Source organism: Pelobates fuscus, chromosome 8 (assembly GCF_036172605.1).
Source record: "Pelobates fuscus isolate aPelFus1 chromosome 8, aPelFus1.pri, whole genome shotgun sequence".
NCBI classification, from domain to species: domain Eukaryota; kingdom Metazoa; phylum Chordata; class Amphibia; order Anura; family Pelobatidae; genus Pelobates; species Pelobates fuscus.
In genome coordinates, this window is record NC_086324.1 from 147541844 (window position 1) to 147563682 (window position 21839).

The window sequence follows — 21839 nt, forward strand, 5'->3', positions numbered from 1 at the left end:
AAGCTGAGCATGATATTAACCATAGTTTAACATGCTTATATACTCAAAAACACACAATTGCTTTAAGGAAAAATACTTTAGTAAGTTAATGACCCTGTCATTGTACACGTTAAATTTGTGTATGTATATGGACAAAAGTACAGGAAAAGAACATAATAATGAAGGATTATATCAGCGCTGTTTAAACAGAATAAACTACTATTGCTATGACAGAGCGAAAAAACAGCGTGGTACTACTTAATAGTTTATATGATACCACAAGAAACATAACGATGAAGGTTCATTTGAAAATAAAGCTGATTTTAAAGAAAGATTCATATGTATAGGAATAGTAAGCATAGAAATTTAGGCAAACGGACAACTAAACATTCATAAATGGTACTGTGCTGACGACAGTTAACCGAAAGCCAGACCACACGAATTGCAGTGGTACATAACGACCGATTAACGTGAGTGTCATAGCATTATATGAAAGTTTAGACGAAGATGTGAAAGAAGATAAGTACAGGGAAACGTGCGAATGACAGAGTATAACTAACGGTGTAGCCGTATGATTGCTGGCTGTTTAGTCATACTCCCCAGACAGATTAGTGTATATTAAAAGGCGTATACATATAACTGTACTAAGAAAAACACAGTAGGTGACAACAATAGTACAAAACCTTATTGACGGCCAAATGAAGAATCTTTGACAATTATATACTATAAGATAATATCAAAAGCAGACAGCTGCTGCTGTATAAATGTACATAAGAGCATGGAGAGCGTGTGTGCATGCTTTCATTACCACAACTAAATTTGTCAGGGGGATACAGTTGCAAATAATTGCCACACCATAAAAAAGACTAAATACTTTGTAAAACTCTCCTGAAATTTAACCAGAACCGTATAAATACCATGAAGACGTGCTGAAACTTAACTTTTAATGTATACAGAGCGCAACGAAGGTGCCTGGAATACACGGACGTTTACTCAATACTGAAAGAAGGCATGAATGTGTTTACTCACCAACGGCTGTCATGTCAAGGAGTAATAATCAAAGGAATTTAAAAGTAAATAACCTGTATAACATACTAATAAACAAAGTAAAATCACGCAATTAAGCTTTAACCATATGAAAGTAACGAACAGAGCAATGAAGGTACATTTGCAAATAAACACAAGTTTGCCATACATTTAGATGAAAGTTACCAAACAATATTGTAAAACCGCAAGGTGGCAATATTTGCCAAAACAATCTATCTGGTATACGAAAAGCGGAAACAAGTCTAAATGAGGGGAATAGCATTGCTATGAATGAAATTGCTGAATGCAGCGCGAAATAGGGAGGTGTCCACGAAATGGCCCGCACGTAAGTAGAAGGGTTAATCTAAAGAACCGTATGTTCGGCTAAACGAGGCCGGTACGTGGCAATTATCAAAGAGGAACCTTTACACGCCGCGTACCCTGTGAGTACGTGGGGGGCGAATATGCTTGTAACACGTTGCCGGAGACCCCGGAGAGTCGGAGGGTTCACCTAGTGAACAGTACATATGGCGTGTTTGATGCACCCGTTTAGTCATGTAACCCACCGCCACCAGATGGTGATAACCACAACTGGAACTGAGCTGTCAGTGTAGAGGTTAATGAAGAAAGCCTGTGACGACAGTTGGAAGTGAAATTGGCTCTGAAGAGTTGCAAATTTGTTCGGGCAGCATATGAATAGGTAAGGAACTGTGCCTGGCTCTATCTCCTGTAACAAATGTACAGGGTGATCCTGGATGCAGCGGTTTACCCTTAAAATGCTGACATCAATAAGTTAGTACTAAGGCAACCGATGTGACATGTACAGTATGTATTAACAAGCGCCCAAACTTCCCTCTCTCTTACTGAACTTATCGATTAACCATCGATGAACTATTATCGATTAACTATTACAAACACCCTCCTCCCCCAACGAGTGACTTGTTCGCATGAGCGTAATGACGAGCATGGCATGAGTGACTCCCCCTCACTGGCTTCCATGTGGTGATTCCCGCAGAGAGATACGCAGCCGGGCAGGGGGAACCAGGAAGGTATCATGTGTGTACCTGACCCTGGATGTAAAATGAGCTGGGGTAACGGTACCGCAGCGTGACCTACGTTTAGAAACCGGAAACCGGGAACGTGGAGCCACGAGTATGCTTCCAGTAGAGGGGACGCTTGACCCCGTCGGGTATGACTGGAACACACATGAAGATCATCAGGCCTAACACAAAGCAACTGCTGGCGGGCAGGAAATGACGTCGGGATCACATGAACCGGAAGTAAAGCGAATCACTTCCGAGATCGTCGACGACAGGTAAGCAGGGGCTCACTGGGTTTAAATAGGGATGATAGTGCCTCCCACAATTACAGGCCAAGCCTTCTATATCGAATAAACAGCAAAACAATATGAATTCACCTGTGTGCAGACAGCAAACACACTTAGTGGGTATTAGGTGAAACAAACACACAAATTACCCTTAGGTAGCTGTATTGTAGATAAAGGATTCCTCTTATATCCTCAAGGCAATAACAACAAAACACCAAAAAATTGGCAACATACAATACAGAAATAATAGAGACGGACATAGCGCAATATTGTCACAGAGAATAGAAATAAGTAATATAGATAATTGCATTCACAAACATAGTTTGATTGAAGGCATATCAAATATAATGATGTGGAAGCCTTCTATATATATAAAACAAATTTGTGCGATATAGGTGCTTCTGTGGTGGTTTGGTTAATATTAGTAAAATCACCCACCAATACAGAAAATTGTGAAAACACAGTGACAATCCCCTAAAACACAAAGTGCAAGTAGTGCAGCGATTAAAAGTGTATTAGGATATAATAAACTGGAACTCACCGCTCAATTCACAGGGTGAAGGTAGAAGTCACATGTAACAGAAAAGCATAAAGATACATATAGTGCAAAATTGTAACACAATTGGGGAGATCTGTAGGAGGGTGAGTGGAATTAAACTCACATGTTACAGAGCCTTTTAAAGTATAGGCTCTAAACTTTGTGGCTTGTGTGCTTTAAGGTGGCATACACACCCCTCTCTTCTGGATCTACAGGTCAATTGTTCTCCGTGTGATGTACAGAAAAGGGAGAGAAAATGGAGAAATATCTCCTAAGTGCAATATGTTGGCTTAGGGTGATGTAATAAAGCACAATAATGTGAGAGTGCTAGCCTCGTGAGGAGGTGTTTAAAACTGGCTCCAAGTTGCAACACCTTAGTGTTTGTTTAGGGTGAGACATGTGCCCACTTTTTTTTTCTTCTCTTTTTTCTGTACCTAGGCTTTGGTTCTAACTTACGCATATATGAGGGAAGTATGGACTTTTTGATTCCTATTCTCCTTACCTATATTTAGGTTATTTCTATAGGGAATTGTTGGCTCTCGATAATCCAGCTCTGTCCTGTACCTATTTGTTTGGTGGATACCATCTACCTCCGAGTCTTTTCCTGTACCTTTACCGCTACTCTCGCCTTTTTCAGCCAGACCCAAGAGACGTTACATGTGTGGTGGATTTCTGTTTTTCTTTTTGGTCTCAGTAATTATTATCTAGTTATTAATAAAGGTTAATTTTTTCTCTTTTAGATGATATAGTCTGAGCTCTCTATTCCACTACCCGCCCTTTGATCTCAGCGGAGGAGTAGTTGGGATTCTGTAATTCTTTTGAACTGGGAGAGTTGGTTGCACATGGACACAAGTGGAGGAGACTGGACTGGCGTTGCGTAGCAATGTTGTCCGCAAAACCCAGACAAAGTACGAAATCCCTTCCGGACATACAAATAGTCCTCAAAAAGAGGACATGTCCGGACATATGGTAAGCCTACACTATAGTTACCAGAACCACTACAGAATAATGTAGCGCTTCTGATGTCTATAGCCTGTCCATGCAGCTTTAGCACTGGACAAGCTGCCTAGTAACACCTCTAGAGATGTGGAGATGGTGAAAGTTGGACATGCAAGCTTTGCTTGGCTGAACCTAGGAAGTCCCTCTAGTGACTGTCTGACTGTCCAACTTTTACCATCTCCACAGGAGATGCTGATTGGTGCAGTGTGGTGGTTTGCATAAACTTTCTGTGAATACACTCTTTGTAGTAAATTTATGGATTATTTTGGATTTTCTAAGATTTATTGTAGTCTTTTATATAATGTAAAGTAATCATTTACATAGTGTTCTCCTGTATAGTATTATTTTCAGTGTATTAATTAAATAACCTTAACAGAGTACATTGGACAGTTATCAATGTATATTACTTATTTTTATTGTATTTTATTTATTTATTTTTACAGATCTCGCCAACACCAACAAGGGAATTCAGTGAAAATTTAATTTTTTGCCCATCTAATCTATAAGAAGGAAAGTTATCTTTTGCAGGCAAAGCTTAATTTACACATTCAGATAACAATTCATTCCAATTGTATATTCAAGAAACCAGACAATTAATTTAGATGCAATGCAAATAGATGTTTTCATATTTAACAAAATAGAAGTCAATTAGCAAACCGTTAATTCATGATTAGCAATGCTAATTACATTGCAGACACAGTGAGTGCTTAACAGATGCATGGTAATAAGACGTCTGTGTCTATCTATTAAACTGAGCACTGTAAAGAATTCAGTAGACTATTGTACATTTAAGTGCAAAACAGATGACCTAAAAATGTTCAAAGACAGCTGTCATTCCGAAGGATGTTATGGTTCTACATGTAGCTTGCACTACAGTGTATTATAGTTTCTGCAAAGTAATAAATATAGTAAATATTACTGCTATAATGATGTAATAAAGCAGTAAAACCGAACAAGGCTGCCACGTAATAAAGATCTTAGAGGGACATTGTGAACACTTGGAATATATTGCTACAATATTAAAGCCATTTATAATTAATGTACTTAATCCTATCCCATTAAAAAAAAAAAAGTTCTAATCAAATTTACAAAATTGGAACATTTTTTTAAGGTGGATATGGTTCAACAGGATAAGATACAGATAAAAGACTGGGCGACAATGTGCTATGTCCAACAGGAGCAACTACCCAAAGAGGCTAGTTTGGCAAGGAGCGTGGGGGACTGGGGCCACCCAATTCTCTCACTCATCTCACTTTCTCTAATTTCCAAATCTTGTTGGGTTTCTTAAAGGGACAGAGTAATAAGTACTGAGCAATCGGGAGGGTTTGAAGTCCCATGTGCAATCTTCTTCTGACTGAGCGTATTAACTTTTTGGTTACTGAAAGCTAATAAGGATTTGTAGGTACATTAGAGTCTAGAGACTCTAGAGTAAACATGATATATATTGCACATGAAATGACTCCCATTACGCAGGGATGAGTGGGTTTCTATATGGTCAAACAACCACAAATATTTTTCAAATTATATACAAGACATGAGCACAACCATTAAAAACTCTGGAGACGAGGATGACCGTAACTGATTGCGGAATACTGGAAACTCTCTGATTTAAGACAAATGTATAAGAACACAGCACATTTGATCTTATGTGTCATTTTATGACTTGTTCTCACTCTCGTTGTCTAACTATGTATGATAGTTTTAAGATATTGATTTAAAAAAACAAAAACCATGTGCCATATCAGTCAGCAGCTTCAAAGGCTAGTAAGGTACTGCCATGTATAAAATGGTCATTAATATGCTGAACATATCATTTTGCTATCTGGCTTAGTAAACATGGGTCTCTGGAGACCTATTCATTAACAGGACTGTACAAACAGCGAGCAGTCAGTGAATCTTGAAAAGGGAGATTTTAATATGGAGTTAGTTACAGAAAGAACAAAAATAAATTGAAATTCTTTGCTTCCAGGATTTTTTTATCGGATTCTGTAGACATTATTTAAAAGGACTGAATGTATTTTTGAAAAATGTAATAGTTAATATATGTGGTATCATCACATATCACTTAGTTTGCCTCTGGAATCAAGGGGGGATGTTTTTCCTTATTGTGGAACAATTAGAAATTGGTTTAAATTGGTCCTCTTTCTTCTTCAGGATCAACATAATAAAACAGAAATATATTAAATGATGGACATCAGAGTTTTTTCAAACTATATTGCTATGATTGCAACATTTTTAGAACTCTGCTCTAGAATTACTCTCTATAAATACAGCCTTTGTCTCAAGCTAACCAATTTTTAAGATCTTACCATTGTGCCACTCAGCTGCGGAGCTCCACTCACTCCAGACCCCGTTATAGCCTTTGAAGGCTTTGGATCGAACTTTAACCTCGTAATCGTACCTTCTACTCAATTGTCTTTTATTCATTGTATAGTATGGCTCTATTTGTTTGAGGGTAATATTTCTAACCTGAAAAGATAAACGCATCAAATCAGAATACACAGAATGGAGCAATCCGTTTAATGCTATAAGCACCACTTGTTACCAAGCCGATATCTTAAATATATATACTCATGCTTGCCTTCTCATGGAAGAACTTCTCATAAAGTCTGCTGTAACACTTCATAGAACATCATGGTTATTAGACCTTGGAGATTTGTTTTTAACATCATGGATATAAGACCTTGGAGATTTGTTTTGAACATCATGGATATTAGACCTTGGAGATTTGTTTTGAACATCATGGATATTAGACCTTGGAGATTTGTTTTGAACATCATGGCTATTAGACCTTGGAGATTTGTTTTGGGCCAAACTTAAATTCAGCCTAATTTGGGCTGATCTGGGGATAAGTTGAATTCACGAACTCAGACCCAAAATGTGCCCGAATCATGAACCTACTGAGCCGTGCATTACCGGTCATGCTTGGTTCAGGGTTGTGATTTTGAATTCAGCTTGTGGTGTCATAAAAAGAGATCATTGATGGGGAAAAAAGATGATGGCTAGGGGACAGTCACTAAATCTTGATTTTATTTACAGGTCAAGTGTGTAATAGATGGAAACATAGAGCAGTAAAAAAAAAATCTATATTTCTATATTATATGTTTAATAAATATATAATATATCATATATATTATATAAATATAGCTTTTTTTTCTGCTCCTCCTGTTCTTCTGTCGATTGTTTACTTTTTCTCACTTGATCTGTGAACTAAATGGTAGGAAAATGCCCCCATCAGCGTACTGTAAAATATATACATAATATTATATATTCAATATATTTTGCAGCACACGGATTGACCCTTTTTCACACCCTCTTCTTTTGTTCTCTTGATTTGGTTTTTGAAATTTTGCCGAGCCACAGTGACATATGAACATAATTTGGCTGTCCCGTGAGCTGACATTACACAATGCTAGACTGTTAACTTACTCCCATGTCGTGCCTCTATATATTTCCAGACTATTGTCCACATATATTGAGGTTTGGGGTTTTTGACTAATCCTGTATCTCTTACTGTCTCAATACTGTCTTTCGATGTTGAGGGTTTATATTTAATAGTTTAACTTCAGGCACAAGTGAGCTATAACCCATCTGTGATATTTTTGGGAATCTAACTATCCATAAGGCAAGTTGTCACCTTTATTCCCATTCTCTGTGTGTTTCTGTAAGCTATTAAAATAGTTATCATGTCTCCATTGAAAAATTATTGCATAATGAGTTAAACAAGTGTACACACATTTACCTGTGTTGGATCACTCTTGCAGGTTATTTGAATAGAGAAGTACAGCATATTGTACAGGTAGTTTTCCTCTGAATATCCAGGGTCCCACCATATAATTACAGTGTCTAATTCACTGAGATCAACAGTCACATTGGTAGGAGCTCTTGGTTTCACTATGAAGAGTATATAAAAGAAAAATGTAACTGTGTAATTATTACAGTGATGAGGCAGCAAGTCCATTATTACAGAATAATGTTGAGTCAAATTATATAATGTTTAGAGAAATTAATGGTGGCTTTGTCTTCAGACGAAAGAAACATACCATTGTATAAAACTTTGTAAAAAAGTCTATTCTTTGTTCTGGTCATTTTACTAAAATAGTTTTAATAATTTTAGAAGATTCTGTCATCCTATACTGTTCAACTACTGTCCCTTTTCTCCTGTCTGCAGTTCAATTGTGGCAGCTACTCAACTCAACTGAGGAGGTCTCACGTTCTGGATGGACCTGACCATGATTTGCTCCAGCAGACCAGTTTAATTTTAAAGGACAATTATCATCAATATTTCACTCCTTATTTTTTTTTTAAGTGTTTTACATTTAATGAAATAATAAAAAAATGTTTTAAAGGGTGTGTATTAATTTTTTTAGAATTTCTTTTTTATTTTGTTTTGTCTGGCTGAGCATCCATCTACTTAGCTTGCTTGCAGCTAGAGGTTCACACAGAGCAATCATAGCAGCAGGTAAGTTAGGTTGAGCAGCAGTTGGCCAGATAACAGCAGTTTAGGTAAAGTAAAATCTGAGTGTTACCTGTTTGTGAAAGACGGGCAGTTGAATTCTTAAGAGATTTCCCATTTGACTTAACCTCTACTGTGTAGACCAAAGCAGCTACAATATCAGAGACATTAATATGGCAGATACATTTAGCAGCCAAACTGATTCCATCCAATGGCATGTTTTTGGGGACACACGGTAAATCACTGGAATCCAAAGGAAGCATTTTTGATAAATGTTTAAGGGATACACATACATACAAACAAATGAGGTATAACACACCCCTACATCAAATAAGTATTGAGTGTGATATTAACACAAGTACTTCACTTAATATTGTATAGCTTCCCAAGAGCGCTCCTTTATAGACAAATATATATAAATATATGTATACACAAATATGGGATACAGTTCAGTCACTATAAAAAAGAAATGAAACAGCACATAGTGATGTATTGTAATACAAAGTGAATGCAGTTGTTAATGATTACACTCACAAGATGTAAGATTAATCAGCACCGTGAGGACCTCCAAAGGGCTATAATGATCCACTCTCCTGCCTCGGCTGGAATTAGTAACCATTCAAGGAACAGGAATCTCAAAAGATGAAGTCAGGAACAAATGAAAAATTATTTGGGCATTAATAAGCCTCCACTGGTAACACAGATAAAAACAATAAATGGTCAAATATAAATATATTTAAAGATAAAAACAATAAATGGTAAAATATAAATATATTTATATTTTACCATTTATTGTTTTTTATCTTTAAATATATTTATATTTTACCATTTATTGTTTTTAGCTTTAAATATATTTATATTTTACCATTTATTGTTTTTAGCTTTATTACATTTATTTTTTATAGTGACTGAGCTAAATCCCATATTTGTGTATACATATACAAAACAAGTGAAGCAAGTAGAAAGACTTCATTCCTTGTAAAATAGTACTAAGATCGTTATTAATCTATTGTTTAGTGTATCTCGATACAACAACCCCAAAAAATGCTCAAGCCATTTAAATGGATGTTTATCATGTGTTTATAAAGTGTTCACGGTATATTTGTATGGTGAAGCACTGATTGTTGCTACCAATTTAGCTAATGTTCAGGGGATAATACTTTTTTTTTGTTTTATACTTTCGTACACTTTCTTAATACATTATAACCATATCTGTAAACATTAACTAAATGATGTAATATAAGTCAGATCCTTACAACCCAAACCTCATTCAATATCTTTACTTTGGGATGTGCAGGATGCAGTGTTAATTTTGTCAACTAACAATCTTAGTAAAATTGTCGAGATTTAGTCGACTAAAACGAAAACAATTCAGATGACTAAAATACGACTAAAACTAAAATGTCGTTTTAATTAAAAGACTATGACTAAAACTATATTGAAATTTGCCGCTAGAATTAACACTGCACAGAGGGGCTGTTAAAGGGGCAAAAGGAGGCAGACCAGGACTTGGGAGAGAGACACCTAATGGGGCTGGTAGGACACAAAGAGACACAGAGGGGCTGGGGAAAGGGCAAAATATGACGAAAACTAACATGGCTTTTTAGTCAAAAGACTATGACTAAAACTAATTGAAATGTGCTGCCAAAATTAACACTGGTGTGATGGTGTCAGGGGTATTAACAGTTCCTCCTGGTGACAGGATGGGGGATAGGACTGATGCTTCTACACATCATTGTGCACCACTATAATAATAATAATAATAATAATAATTGCCACTAGTGATGTTGCGAACATAAAATTTTCGGTTTGCGAACAGCGAACGCGAATTTCCGCAAATGTTCGCGAACCGGGCGAACCGGGCGAACCGCCATAGATTTCAATAGGCAGGCGAATTTTAAAACCCACAGGGACTCTTTCTGGCCACAATAGTGATTGAAGGGGGGGGGGGGATCTACTCTCCCCCCCCCGGCCCCACACCTGGGCGGCGGGTGGGGGCCATAAAGATAATGAGGGGGGGAATCCTACTGTCCTCCCCCCCAGGCTCCCACCCCTGTGTGGCGGGTGGGGGCCATAATGATAATGAGGGGGGGGACCTACTGTCCTCCCCCCTGGCCCCCACCCTTGGGCAGCGGGTGGGGGCCATAAAGATAATGAGGGGGGACCTACTGTCCTCCCCCTCTCCGGCCCCCACCCCTGGGCGGCGGGTGGGGGCCCTAAAAAAACAATAAGGGGGGACCTACTGGCCCCCCCTGGCCCCCACCCCTGAGCAGTGGGTGGGGGCCCTAAATACTAATAAGGGGGGGGACCTAATGTCCTCCCCCCTAGCCCCCACCCCTGAGCGGCAGGTGGGGGCCCTAAATACAAATGGTCCCCCCTAGTACCCTAGTCCCCCCTCCCCCCCCAAAAAAATAAAGTATCCCCCTACCTACCCCCCTCACCCTTAAAATAATGTGGGGTAAGTTTTACTAAAAACATGTAAAAAAAATTAGAAAAAAACAACTTACCATTCGATGGTTTCTTTCTTCTAAAATCTTCTTTTTTCAGCCCCAAAAAAGGCCAAATAAAAAACCATAATAACTGACACAATTAAAAAAAAAAAAAACGAGGGCAAAATAAAAAAATCCATCTTGACCCATGGAGGGCTCCACGCAGACTGAGCTCTGCAGGGCGGGGGAAGGCTCATAAAGCCTTGCCACGCCCTGCAATTAGGCTAGGAACGCTCTGATTAGCTGGTTTAAGCCAATCAGAGTGCTCTTTGTCATTTTACACAGCGTGGGGAAATTCCAAAGAACTTTCCCACGCTGTGTAAAATGACACAGTGTCATTTTAAACAGCGTGGGAAAGTTCTTTGGAATGACACAGAGCACTGTGATGGATGGATTTCAAGCCCACCAATCAGAGTGCTCTCTCTCATTTTACACAGCGTGGGAAAGTTATTTGGAATTTCCCCACGCTGTGTAAAATGACAAAGAGCACTCTGATTGGCTTAAACCAGCCAATCACAGTGTTCTTAGCCTAATTGCAGGGCGTGGCAAGGCTTGATAAGCCTTCCCCCGCCCTGCAGAGCTCAGTCTGCGCGGAGCCCTCCATGGGTGAAGATGGATTATTTTTTTTGCGGTCGTTTTTTTTTTTTTATTGCGTTGGTTATTATGGTTTTTTATTTGGCCTTTTTTGGGGCTGAAAAAAGATTTTAGAAGAAAGAAAACATCGAATGGTAAATTGTTTTATTCTAATTTTTTTTTTACAGGTTCTTAGGTAAAGGTCCCCCCCTCATTATTTTTAGGGTGAGGGGGGTAGGTAGGGGATAATTTTTTTGGGGGGGGAGGGGGTGACTAGGGTACTTATTAGTATTTAGGGCCACCACCCACCGCTCAGGGGTGGGGGCTGGGGGGGACATTAGGTCCCCCCTATTGTTTTTTTAGGGCCCCCACCCACCGCTCAGGGGTAGGGGCTGGGGGGGGACAGTAGGTCCCCCCTTATTGTTTTTTTAGGGCCCCCACCCACCGCTCAGGGGTGGGGACTGGGGGTGGGACAGTAGGTCCCCCCATTGTGATTTATGGCCCCTGCCCACCGCGCAGGGGTGGGGGCGGATGGGGGAGGACAGTAGGTCCCCCCCTCATTATTTTTATGGCCCCCACCCAACGCTCATGGGTGGGAGCGGAGGGGAGGACAGTAGGTCCCCCCATTGTGATTTATGGCCCACACCCACCATGCAGGGGTGAGGGCCGGAGGGAGGACAGTAGGTCCCCCCTTATTGTTTACTCAATGAAGACGAATAGGGGCGGATCGAACATCGCATGTGTTCGTACGCGGTGGCGAACGCGAACATACTATGTTCGCCGGGAACTATTTGCCAGCGAATAGTTCAGGACATCTTCAGGACTATTGCCACTCATTGTAGCCACCATCACCCAGAGCTTAAGATGGACAATTCAGTTAGGTATCTGGTTGATTCCTATGTTTAAGTCACCCTGTGTCCATTGGATACAGGGTGTGTGTGTAATGTGGTTGTTTGGGGTTAAATGTTACTGTGCTCTCTTGTATTGCTAATGCTTGCAATCAATATTGTAGATTTGGCTGTTGAGCCCGTACAGCACCACCTGTTGGTTGCAAGGATCTAGCAACAGCTATATTCACTACCTGAATAGCAAGGCTTGCCAGTTTGAATATTAGGGTAGATTTGCATATTGCTAATTCTGCAGGTAGTAGAGATATTTTTGTTAATTATCCTCTTTCCCACCCCTTTATAAATATGTAATTATGTTATTATAAGTTCCTGTATGTTGTCTAATGTGATTTGACTGCTTGTACTGTTATTGAGTTGTCACAGTAATCTAATGTAATGAACATATGGGCTATTCTTAAGAAAAATAAAGCTTTTTATATTAGTATCTTGTGGGACTTTTTTCCTGGGTGGATTTGTAGTAATCCCAGGGACAGAATCTTCGGAACCTGGTTGCAGGATCCCTCTAGCCCTGGGATCAAGAGAGCTAGGCCTGAGAGCCCTTAAGTATTCCAAGAGAAATAGGCAGAGGGGACAATACCTGCCTGTAAGAAAAGCTGCAGATAAATAGGCAGAAGGGACGATCCCTGCCTGGAAGGAGGGCTGTAGATAAATAGGTAGAAGGGAAGATCCCTGCCTGGAAGGAGGGCTGCGGCAGAATAGGCAGAGGGGGCGATACCTGCCTGGAAGGAGAGCTGCAGCCTTGTCGGTAGGACCAGGCTGGGGCTGAAGCGTTCCAGGGTCCCTGCAAGCAGCTAGGAAGTGGCCTGGGCAGAGGTACTCGGTCGGAGTACGGGAGCTCCGTCACAGCAATAACCCTCACAGGTTTTTTTTACAAGGCATATGTCACTATTTTCTTTGTAGCCCTTTAAATACACTATTTTGCCACCTGTTTTATATTACAAGATTTCAAAGACCTGATACTCACTTGCTGTCCAAATCAGGAGGTTCGAAGGTGTAGTCCAGCAGGAAATTACTACTGCAACTTATTATTGGATCACTTACTTCCAAAAAACAGTACATTTCAGATTCATAGTCATTGAAACACTTCAAGTTGGTGACATGAAGTTCTGGATGAGAAACAAATTAATTACAAGCAGAACATCATCAACATATTTATCTACATCATCAAGGTTGCCGAGAGATGAAATAAAAAAAATAATGATTTTCTTTTACTATTAGCTCTTGTACATACTAATAGCAGTTACAGCAAATTACTTTTTTTTCATAATATTTTCTGTCGTCCCTCTTTGTGATATAGTTGATGGATTTGTTCCTGTTGTCTTGACTTAGCCTCAAAGTATGGAGAGAAAGTATAGCAAAATAAGTTGAAAATAGTAAAGAAAATAGACACCATTCTTGCATTCTAACAAACCTGTGTCTTATCTGCACTCATGTTGCTTTGACCCTGTATCACAACTCAACTTTGAATTCTATGTGTCGTCTTACTCAGAAATGCTTTATACTTGAGAAAGGGAGGTTCTCCCGAAAGTTTGTCATTACAAAATTCTGTTAGTCCAATAAAAAAGGTATTACAAGATACACATTTCATCTGTTTTTTACAGCTACATCACTGAACTAATACGGCTACAATCTCTACTTATTAGTGATGTTGCGAACATAAAATTTTCGGTTCGCGAACGGCGAACGCGAATTTCCGCAAATGTTCGCGAATGGGCGAACCGCGCGAACCGCCATAGACTTCAATAGGCAGGCGAATTTTAAAACCCACAGGGACTCTTTCTGGCTACAATAGTGATGGAAATGTTGTTTCAAGGGGACTAACACCTGGACTGTGGCATGCCGGAGGGGGATCCATGGCAAAACTCCCATGGAAAATTACATAGTTGATGCAGAGTCTGGTTTTAATCCATAAAGGGCATAAATCACCTAAAATTCCTAAATTGTTTGGAATAATGTGCTTTTTAATGTGCTTTTTCGATCAGGTAGTGTTAGGGTTACGCCGCTTCACAGTGACAGACCAAACTCCCCGTTTAACGCACCGCAAACAACCGCAAATAGTCCATTTGCACAACCGCAAACTCCCCATTTGCACAAGGTTGGATACCAAGCTAGCCATGTTCCGTTCCTTGTCCTCACTGATGTCATTGAAGGTCTCTTCCTCCACCCAGCCACGTACAACACCAAGGGTCCCCGAAAGGTGACAACAAGTCTCCTGTATTTTTTTTTTTTAAATGTTCACTACTGTTACACCAGATATGAGTTGCACTGGTGTGACACTGTGCCCTGGCAGGCCCTGAAACGCACACGTGTGAAGGAAACTGACTGCTATTATTTCAGTCAAATTTCTAGTTTTTTTTCTTAATGTACACTACTGTTACACCAGTGATTGGCCCACGTCATGCCTACGCCCCCAAAACGTTCATGTGTGGGGGTGCTGGAATGACGTGGGCCAATGGGAGCCTTGTAGCGGAGCGGCAGGGGTTAATCCAAGGGCTCTCCGCTGGTACTCAGGATTCATCATACGGAAGGCAGGACACACAGAGCATAATTCCCATTCCCAAGGACCACAAGACACATAGCCTGGGAGTCAACTGACAATTTTTATTCACGGCTCCAGGAGTTAACTGTCAACTGTCAACTTTTAAATGTTCTGCAATGCAGTAATAGCAAGACATACACAAGGGAAAACCATCACAGTACATATTGGAGACACAAAATAAAAAAAACAAACCTCTGAATACTCAGGGGACATGGCACTTAGTTGCGATGTCCCGCCACATATCTCCCCCTTGTCCACTCCCGGCAGCCCCAGCCTGACTCACACGGGTCAGCTGGCTGCTGCCCGGAGTGGACACAGTATTTTAGTGCCATGTCCCTCTCCATGTCTTCCTCCATTAATTCTATTATATTACATTTACTGCCCCCCTCTCCATGTCTTCCTACCTTAATTCTATTATATTACATTTACTGCCCCCCTCTCCATGTCTTCCTCCCTTAATATTACATTTACTGCCCCTCTCCAATAGTCCTTGTATTACACACTGTATCTCTGTATTACACACAGTATCCCTGTATTACACTCAGTATCCCTGTATTACACACTGTATCCCTGTATTACACTCAGTATCTCTATATTACACACTGTATCCCTGTATTACACACAGTATCTCTGTATTACACACAGTATCTCTGTATTACACTCAGGTTACTGGCTATGGGAGGATAATGTATAATAAACACAGGTTACTGGCTATGGGAGGATAATGTATAGTAAACACAGGTTACTGACTATGGGAGGGATAATGTATAGTAAACACAGGTTACTGGCTATGGAGGATAATGTATAATAAACACAAACACAAAAAAAAATACAAAAAAAAGAATGCAGCTTCAGAATTAATCTAAATTGTATGCTGTCTAGGAGGTGGGAGGGTCTGGGAGGGAGGGTCTGCTGCTGATTGGCTGGAATGTGTCTGCTGACTGTGAGGTACAGGGTCAAAGTTTACTCAATGATGACAATAGGGGGCGGACCGAACATCGCATATGTTCGCCATCTGTGGCGAACAAGCTATGTTCGCCAGGAACTATTCGCCAGCGAACCGTTCGGGACATCACTACTACATATATATATATATATTTTAACATTTTCAATAACTGAAAGCTCAGCTTTTGTATTTCTAAGCTTTTTTATATTAGTTTCCCAGGAGACAGTTTTTGGGTGACACATAACAGATAGATAGGCGAATGCAAAGGGGAGCAGTAATAACATCTCAAACATTTTTTATAGAAGTGTTGAAACAGGAGAAAAACTGACATACTGGGTGGTATATCAATTGTAAAAAGATACTAAGCTGGATCACGCAAAGCAGATTACTATCCACATTTCACTTCAATAAATTAAATAATGACTTTTACTTCTTAATGACATCATTGTGAAAGTTACTCACGTTGTAGCTGTATTTTACTTAAAGAAGCAAAAAAATAATTAAATCACTTAATGGCAATGTTATGGGTGTGTCCAATTTCTCATTTTACAAAAAGTGCAGATTTCGATAGAAATTGGTACTTTTATAAATGAACCTTGTTACACCCCTCCGGCTGTCAATCAGACTACTAGTCCTGCTACTTCCTGGTTTGGTTGGCTCAGTGGAGCTAAACTCAAGAGGCAGCAATTTCCCAGAATTCCTGCCTTGCAAAGACTTCTCATTGAGCTGCATTGCGCAGTCTGTGATTGGACAGCCACAGAAAGCCTTTGCTGAGGAAAAGGGGAAGGTTTGCAAAAGCTACAGACAGCAGATCTGCAGCTTTGCAAGCTGTTTTTTTTTATTAATATACCCCAATGAAAAATGCATAATTAAACTCATGCATGTTTTTATTGGGCATATGTCAACTATATACTTAAAAAATACAATAAACATGTTTCCAGTGCTGATTTAATCTCCAAAGTGGAATTTGCTGTGTTGTCACCTTGGTACTCCCGCCAGGCCCTTTTTAAGCTTACTTTACCCACTACCACCTTAAATCCTTGCCACCAGCTAACCTCCTCGTAGTCCAGATAGTGGAGGGATTAACCTGTGTTTTCAAACAAACCTAATATGTAACGCAAGACGTACCTTGACAATGTGTGCATGACAAGACGAGGAGACATAGAAAACGTATCCTTCCCACAGTCAGCAAACACTTCATTCTTGCCATTTTGTTCGATATATAATGAGGTCTGTGGATCAGAACCAATGTATTTAACAACAATCGTTCTTTTGGGTGGATAAAGAGTGATCCTATTTTATTATTTATTAAACACTGAGTTGTCATTACAGCGATATTTTAACATTTACTCTAGAGGTGTGCATGGGGAAAAAATGCTTAAAAATGATTAATTTCTGAAATTCCAATGCCCATTACCCCCTATGGGGAGTGAATGAAGGTGGTAATCACAAAGCACCAATTTAGGGAGTCATCTGCTAAGCTGTTCAAAGATCAAAATTAAGAAAAGTTCTTTACTTAGTTTTGCAGTTGTAGTTGTTTATTAGATAATTCCCTAATTTTATATCCTTATCAAAATGAATAGATCATAAACAAATCAATTCGATTTTCTTTCAGATCCGTTAATTTCATTACTTTTTTCTACTGCGATGATTCAGAATTTCAGACACTTCCGAATTTGGCCAAATCGGCCAAAATCAGGACGAAATTCGATTTGTACTAAAATGAAGTACACAAGTCTAATTTAAAAAAAATATTGTTAATCTGGAGAATGTTTCCAACTTCCTCATTTAGGATAACAATTCACTGTGAATAAACACAAATTGTCTTTGTTTTAGTCAAAATCTACATTTCCATCAAAATAATAGATCACATGAAAAAAAACAGGTTAATTTGTTTTCTATTTGGGTTTAGGTGAAAGACGCAAGAATTATTTAAAATAAAAGAAATACATACATAGGTTAGGAGTCTGTTGGAGAAGCAAACAGAGTACTTAGAAAGAAACAAAAAAAATCTTATTTTTTTTTCATTCTTTCAATTTTGTAAATCACAAAGAAATGATAGTTTATGGCTTGATGAAGGCTTGTGAAGTGCTGAAACATTGTTGATGTAAAGAAACAATAAAACTGATTTTATTTTTTTTTTTAGAGAGAGAGAGAGGGAGACTTGTGGACCATCTTCTGCTCTTATCTGAATGTCTGGCTGGTTGGGTGGGACCTTGGCACATCTTAAAGGAACACTCCAAACACTGTAACCACCACAGTGTGCTTTGCTATGGGACTTGTAGTGTTCCTTTAAGTTTGCAGCAATGTGTTGGTTTAGCCTTGTCTTTTCTATCTTTCTTCTATTGTCATTCCATTTAGACTTAGCTCATTTACTTGTTCAGCTAGTTCAGTCCTCTATTGGTCTAGGTTGTGAAAGGAAAATTGTTTATCACATAACCATTTATCATTTATACCTAGTCAGTACTTAACATGTTCAGCATCTTGTCTGCAACTAAATGTGTCTTTATCACGCTCCTCGACATGTTTGTTTAACCTGATTGCTCTTGTTATATGTTCTTCTAAACTGAGGCTGACTCTCAATCCAAGTATCCAGCTAGTCCTAAACGTGTCTGGGTATGGTATTTGGTTTTTAGACCAGGCTCAAAAATAAGTCCTGCGCTCAAACTCCCACTACTCCTGGGCAGCAGGGACGACCATAGCACACATCAACTACAATACATACAAAAACAAGCAAAGAAAAAAGTTACCTGTGCACTAGCCCAAATACCTATGCATATTCATTGGGGTGCGCACCCTAAAGCACAAACACACACTGCGTGTATATGCATGTATGTATGTATATATATATATATATATATATATATATATACACACCCTGTTCCAAATTATTATGCAAATTATATTTCTCATTTACCTAAATAATTGATGTAAATAACAGTCAGCATAATTCTCATGTTATCAACTATTAAGAGTACAATTCAAATTTGAACAAACCTCCTAATGATAACAGCATTTTTTTTTAAACATAAAAAACTTACAATGCACTGTTCCAAATTATTACACACAGTAAGTTTCAAAACACTTTATAGGTTGTAAACAACTGAAAATTGTCATTTGTTGTGTTTGCAGCATATTTACTGAAACCAAAAGCTATTTCAAACAAACTTATAACAACATTTTAACTTTTTAGACATTTTAACATGTCACGTTACATTTTAACATAGGACCCCTTATTTGATAGCAGCTTCACAAGTCTTGCATCCATTGAAGGAACACTATAGTCACCTAAATTACTTTAGCTAAATAAAGCCGTTTTAGTGTATAGATCATTCCCCTGCAATTTCATTGCTCAATTCACTGTCATTTAGGAGTTAAATCACTTTGTTTCTGTTTTTGCAGCCCTAGCCACACCTCCCCTGGCTATGATTGACAGAGCCTGCATGAAAAAAAAACTGGTTTCACTTTCAAACAGATGTAATTTACCTTAAATAATTGTATCTCAATCTCTAAATTGAACTTTAATCACATACAGGAGGCTCTTGCAGGGTCTAGCAAGCTATTAACATAGCAGGGGATAAGAAAATCTTAATTAAACAGAACTTGCAATAAAGAAAGCCTAAATAGGGCTCTCTTTACAGGAAGTGTTTATGGAAGGCTGTGCAAGTCACATGCAGGGAGGTGTGACTAGGGTTCATAAACAAAGGGATTTAACTCCTAAATGGCAGAGGAATGAGCAGTGAGGCTGCAGGGGCATGTTCTATACACCAAAACTGCTTCATTAAGCTAAAGTTGTTCAGGTGACTATAGTGTCCCTTTGAACTTGTGAGTTTTTGGACAGTTTCTGCTTGAATTTGTTTGCAAGATCTCAGAATAGCCTCCCAGAGCTGCAGTTTGGATGTAAACTGCCTCCCACCCTCATATATCTTTTGCTTGAGGATTCTCCAAAGGTTCTCAATAGGATTGAGGTTAGGGGAGGAGGGAGGCCACACCATGACTTTCTCTCCTTTTATCCCCATAGCAGCCATTGATGCAGAGGTATTCTTTGCAGCATGAGATGGTGCATTGTTTATCATGAAGATGATTTTATTACTGAAAGCATTGTTCTTCCTTCTGTACCAAGGAAGAAAGTGGCCAGTCAGAAACTCCACATACTTTGCAGAGGTCATCTTTACACCTTCGGGGACCCTAAAGGGTCCGACCAGCTCTCTTCCCATGATTCCGGACCAAAACATGACCACCACCGCCTTGCTGACGTCGCAGCCTTGTTGGAACAGGGTGGCCCTCCACCAACCATCCACTACTCCATCCATCTGGACCATCCAGGGTTGCACGGCACTCATCAGTGAACAGGACTGTTTGAAAATTAGTCTTCATGTATTTTTCTGCCCAATGCAGCCGTTTCTGCTTGTGAGCATTGGTTAGTGGTGGCCGAATAGAAGGTTTATGCACAGTTGCAAGACTCTGAAGGACACTACACCTTGATGTCCGTGGGACTCCAGAGGCACCAGCAGCTTCACATATCTGTTTGCTGCTATGTCATGGTATTTTAGCAGCTGCTCTCTTGATCCGATGCATGGATCTGGTAGAAATCTTCCTCAATGTGCCTTTATCTGCACGAACCCATCTGTGCTCTGAATCAGCCAAAAATCTCTTAATAGTGCGATGATCACTCTTAAGTTTTCGTGAAATATCTAATGTTTTCATACCTCGTCCAAGGCATTGAATTATTTCACTCTTTTCGGCAGCAGAGAGATCCTTTTTCTTCCCCATATTGCATGAAAATGGTGCTCTGCTTAATAATGTGGAACACCTTCCTTTAGTAGTTTTTCCTTAAATTGGGCTCACCTGGCAATCTAATTATCACAGGTGTCCGAGATTGTTTTCAGTGATCAAAAGAGCCCTGAGACACAATGCCATCCATGAGTTAAACTGAAAAGCAAAATATGTCATCTTTGTGACGCTCAAATAGAATTTGCGTAATAATTTGGAACAGGGTGTAATCTTCACCTGTCTTGCCAAAAGTCCTTGCACCGGCCCATTAGTAACTAGCGTAGAGTCATCTGGTATGATCTCTTCTCATGATACTGTCTATCTGCTCCTTTGCATCAATTTAGAGTTAGCTATATGAAGTTAAAGATCCACAAATTTTATTGAATATTTAAGTTAAACTTAATTTAGTAATTTTCCTATAAATTAAAGTAGTTCTGTTGTTTTAATGTGTCAATTAAACAAATTATGTATGATTATTCAATAAATATATGCACTTGAAAATAATCCTTCTTGTACATCCTAATGAGAAGTGCTGTGAATGTTACAATTACATAATTTATCTCGACCTGGTCACATTGCTGTATGTTTATACAAAATATACATATACACAACAAGACACACTATCTAAATATATAAAAGTTAAAACCCTTTCCTGAAATATGATTTTCCATCAAGGATTTTCTTTGGACCTGTCCTGTACTCCTGCATTCTCCCATTGTGGGAGTAGTTGTTTCTTTGTACCCCATCAGGAAGTGTGTTTTATAGAAGTAGTTTTTATAATTGCATTTTGTGATTTTAAAAAGGCAGTGAGACACCACTACACAGTAAATCTTTAAAAAAAAAAAAAAAAACATATTTTAAACAACCCCCCTTCTTTTAATTGACCTTTAAAGATGAAAAATAAATGTAGAAAACTTACGTTGTGGCATGTATCTCTTTAAATCTTGTTTTGTTGCGTTGCGTGCTAGCTGTTTGTTTCTAAATCCCTTGGCAAATTCTGTTAAATGATCTGCCTGCAAATAGTTTCTCTTCGCTTTCTAAGTAACTGAAGCCCTGCCCACTAAATGTGCTTCTTTCTTTGTCTAGGTAGTGTTAGCCAATACTTTTGTTATATACATATCAGTTCCCTAATCATTCGTGTGTCAGGAAATTAACACACATTAAATGCACTATAAAAATGAACATGAAACACATTGTCAGTTTCTAGAACACTTAGAGTATCTGTGACCTCAAGTGGAAAATTTAAGGGCTGATTGATTAATTGATAGACTGTTTTATAGCACATT

At 39.0% G+C, this 21839-nt stretch overlaps 1 protein-coding gene across 1 annotated transcript in view; it reads right to left on the reverse strand.

The window, feature by feature from the left end:
* Positions 1 to 21531, reverse strand: part of IL4R (interleukin 4 receptor) — a 40259-nt gene extending 18728 nt beyond the window's left edge. The window contains exons 1-6 of the mRNA XM_063430420.1: positions 21473 to 21531; positions 16909 to 17012; positions 13260 to 13401; positions 8399 to 8568; positions 7612 to 7763; positions 6179 to 6338 (exon numbers count right to left, since the gene is read on the reverse strand). Of these exons, the coding sequence (XP_063286490.1) occupies positions 6179 to 6338; positions 7612 to 7763; positions 8399 to 8568; positions 13260 to 13401; positions 16909 to 16990 (706 nt within the window). The 5' untranslated portion in view covers positions 16991 to 17012; positions 21473 to 21531. The remainder of the gene's footprint in view (positions 1 to 6178; positions 6339 to 7611; positions 7764 to 8398; positions 8569 to 13259; positions 13402 to 16908; positions 17013 to 21472) is intronic.
* Positions 21532 to 21839: the final 308 nt, after the last annotated feature.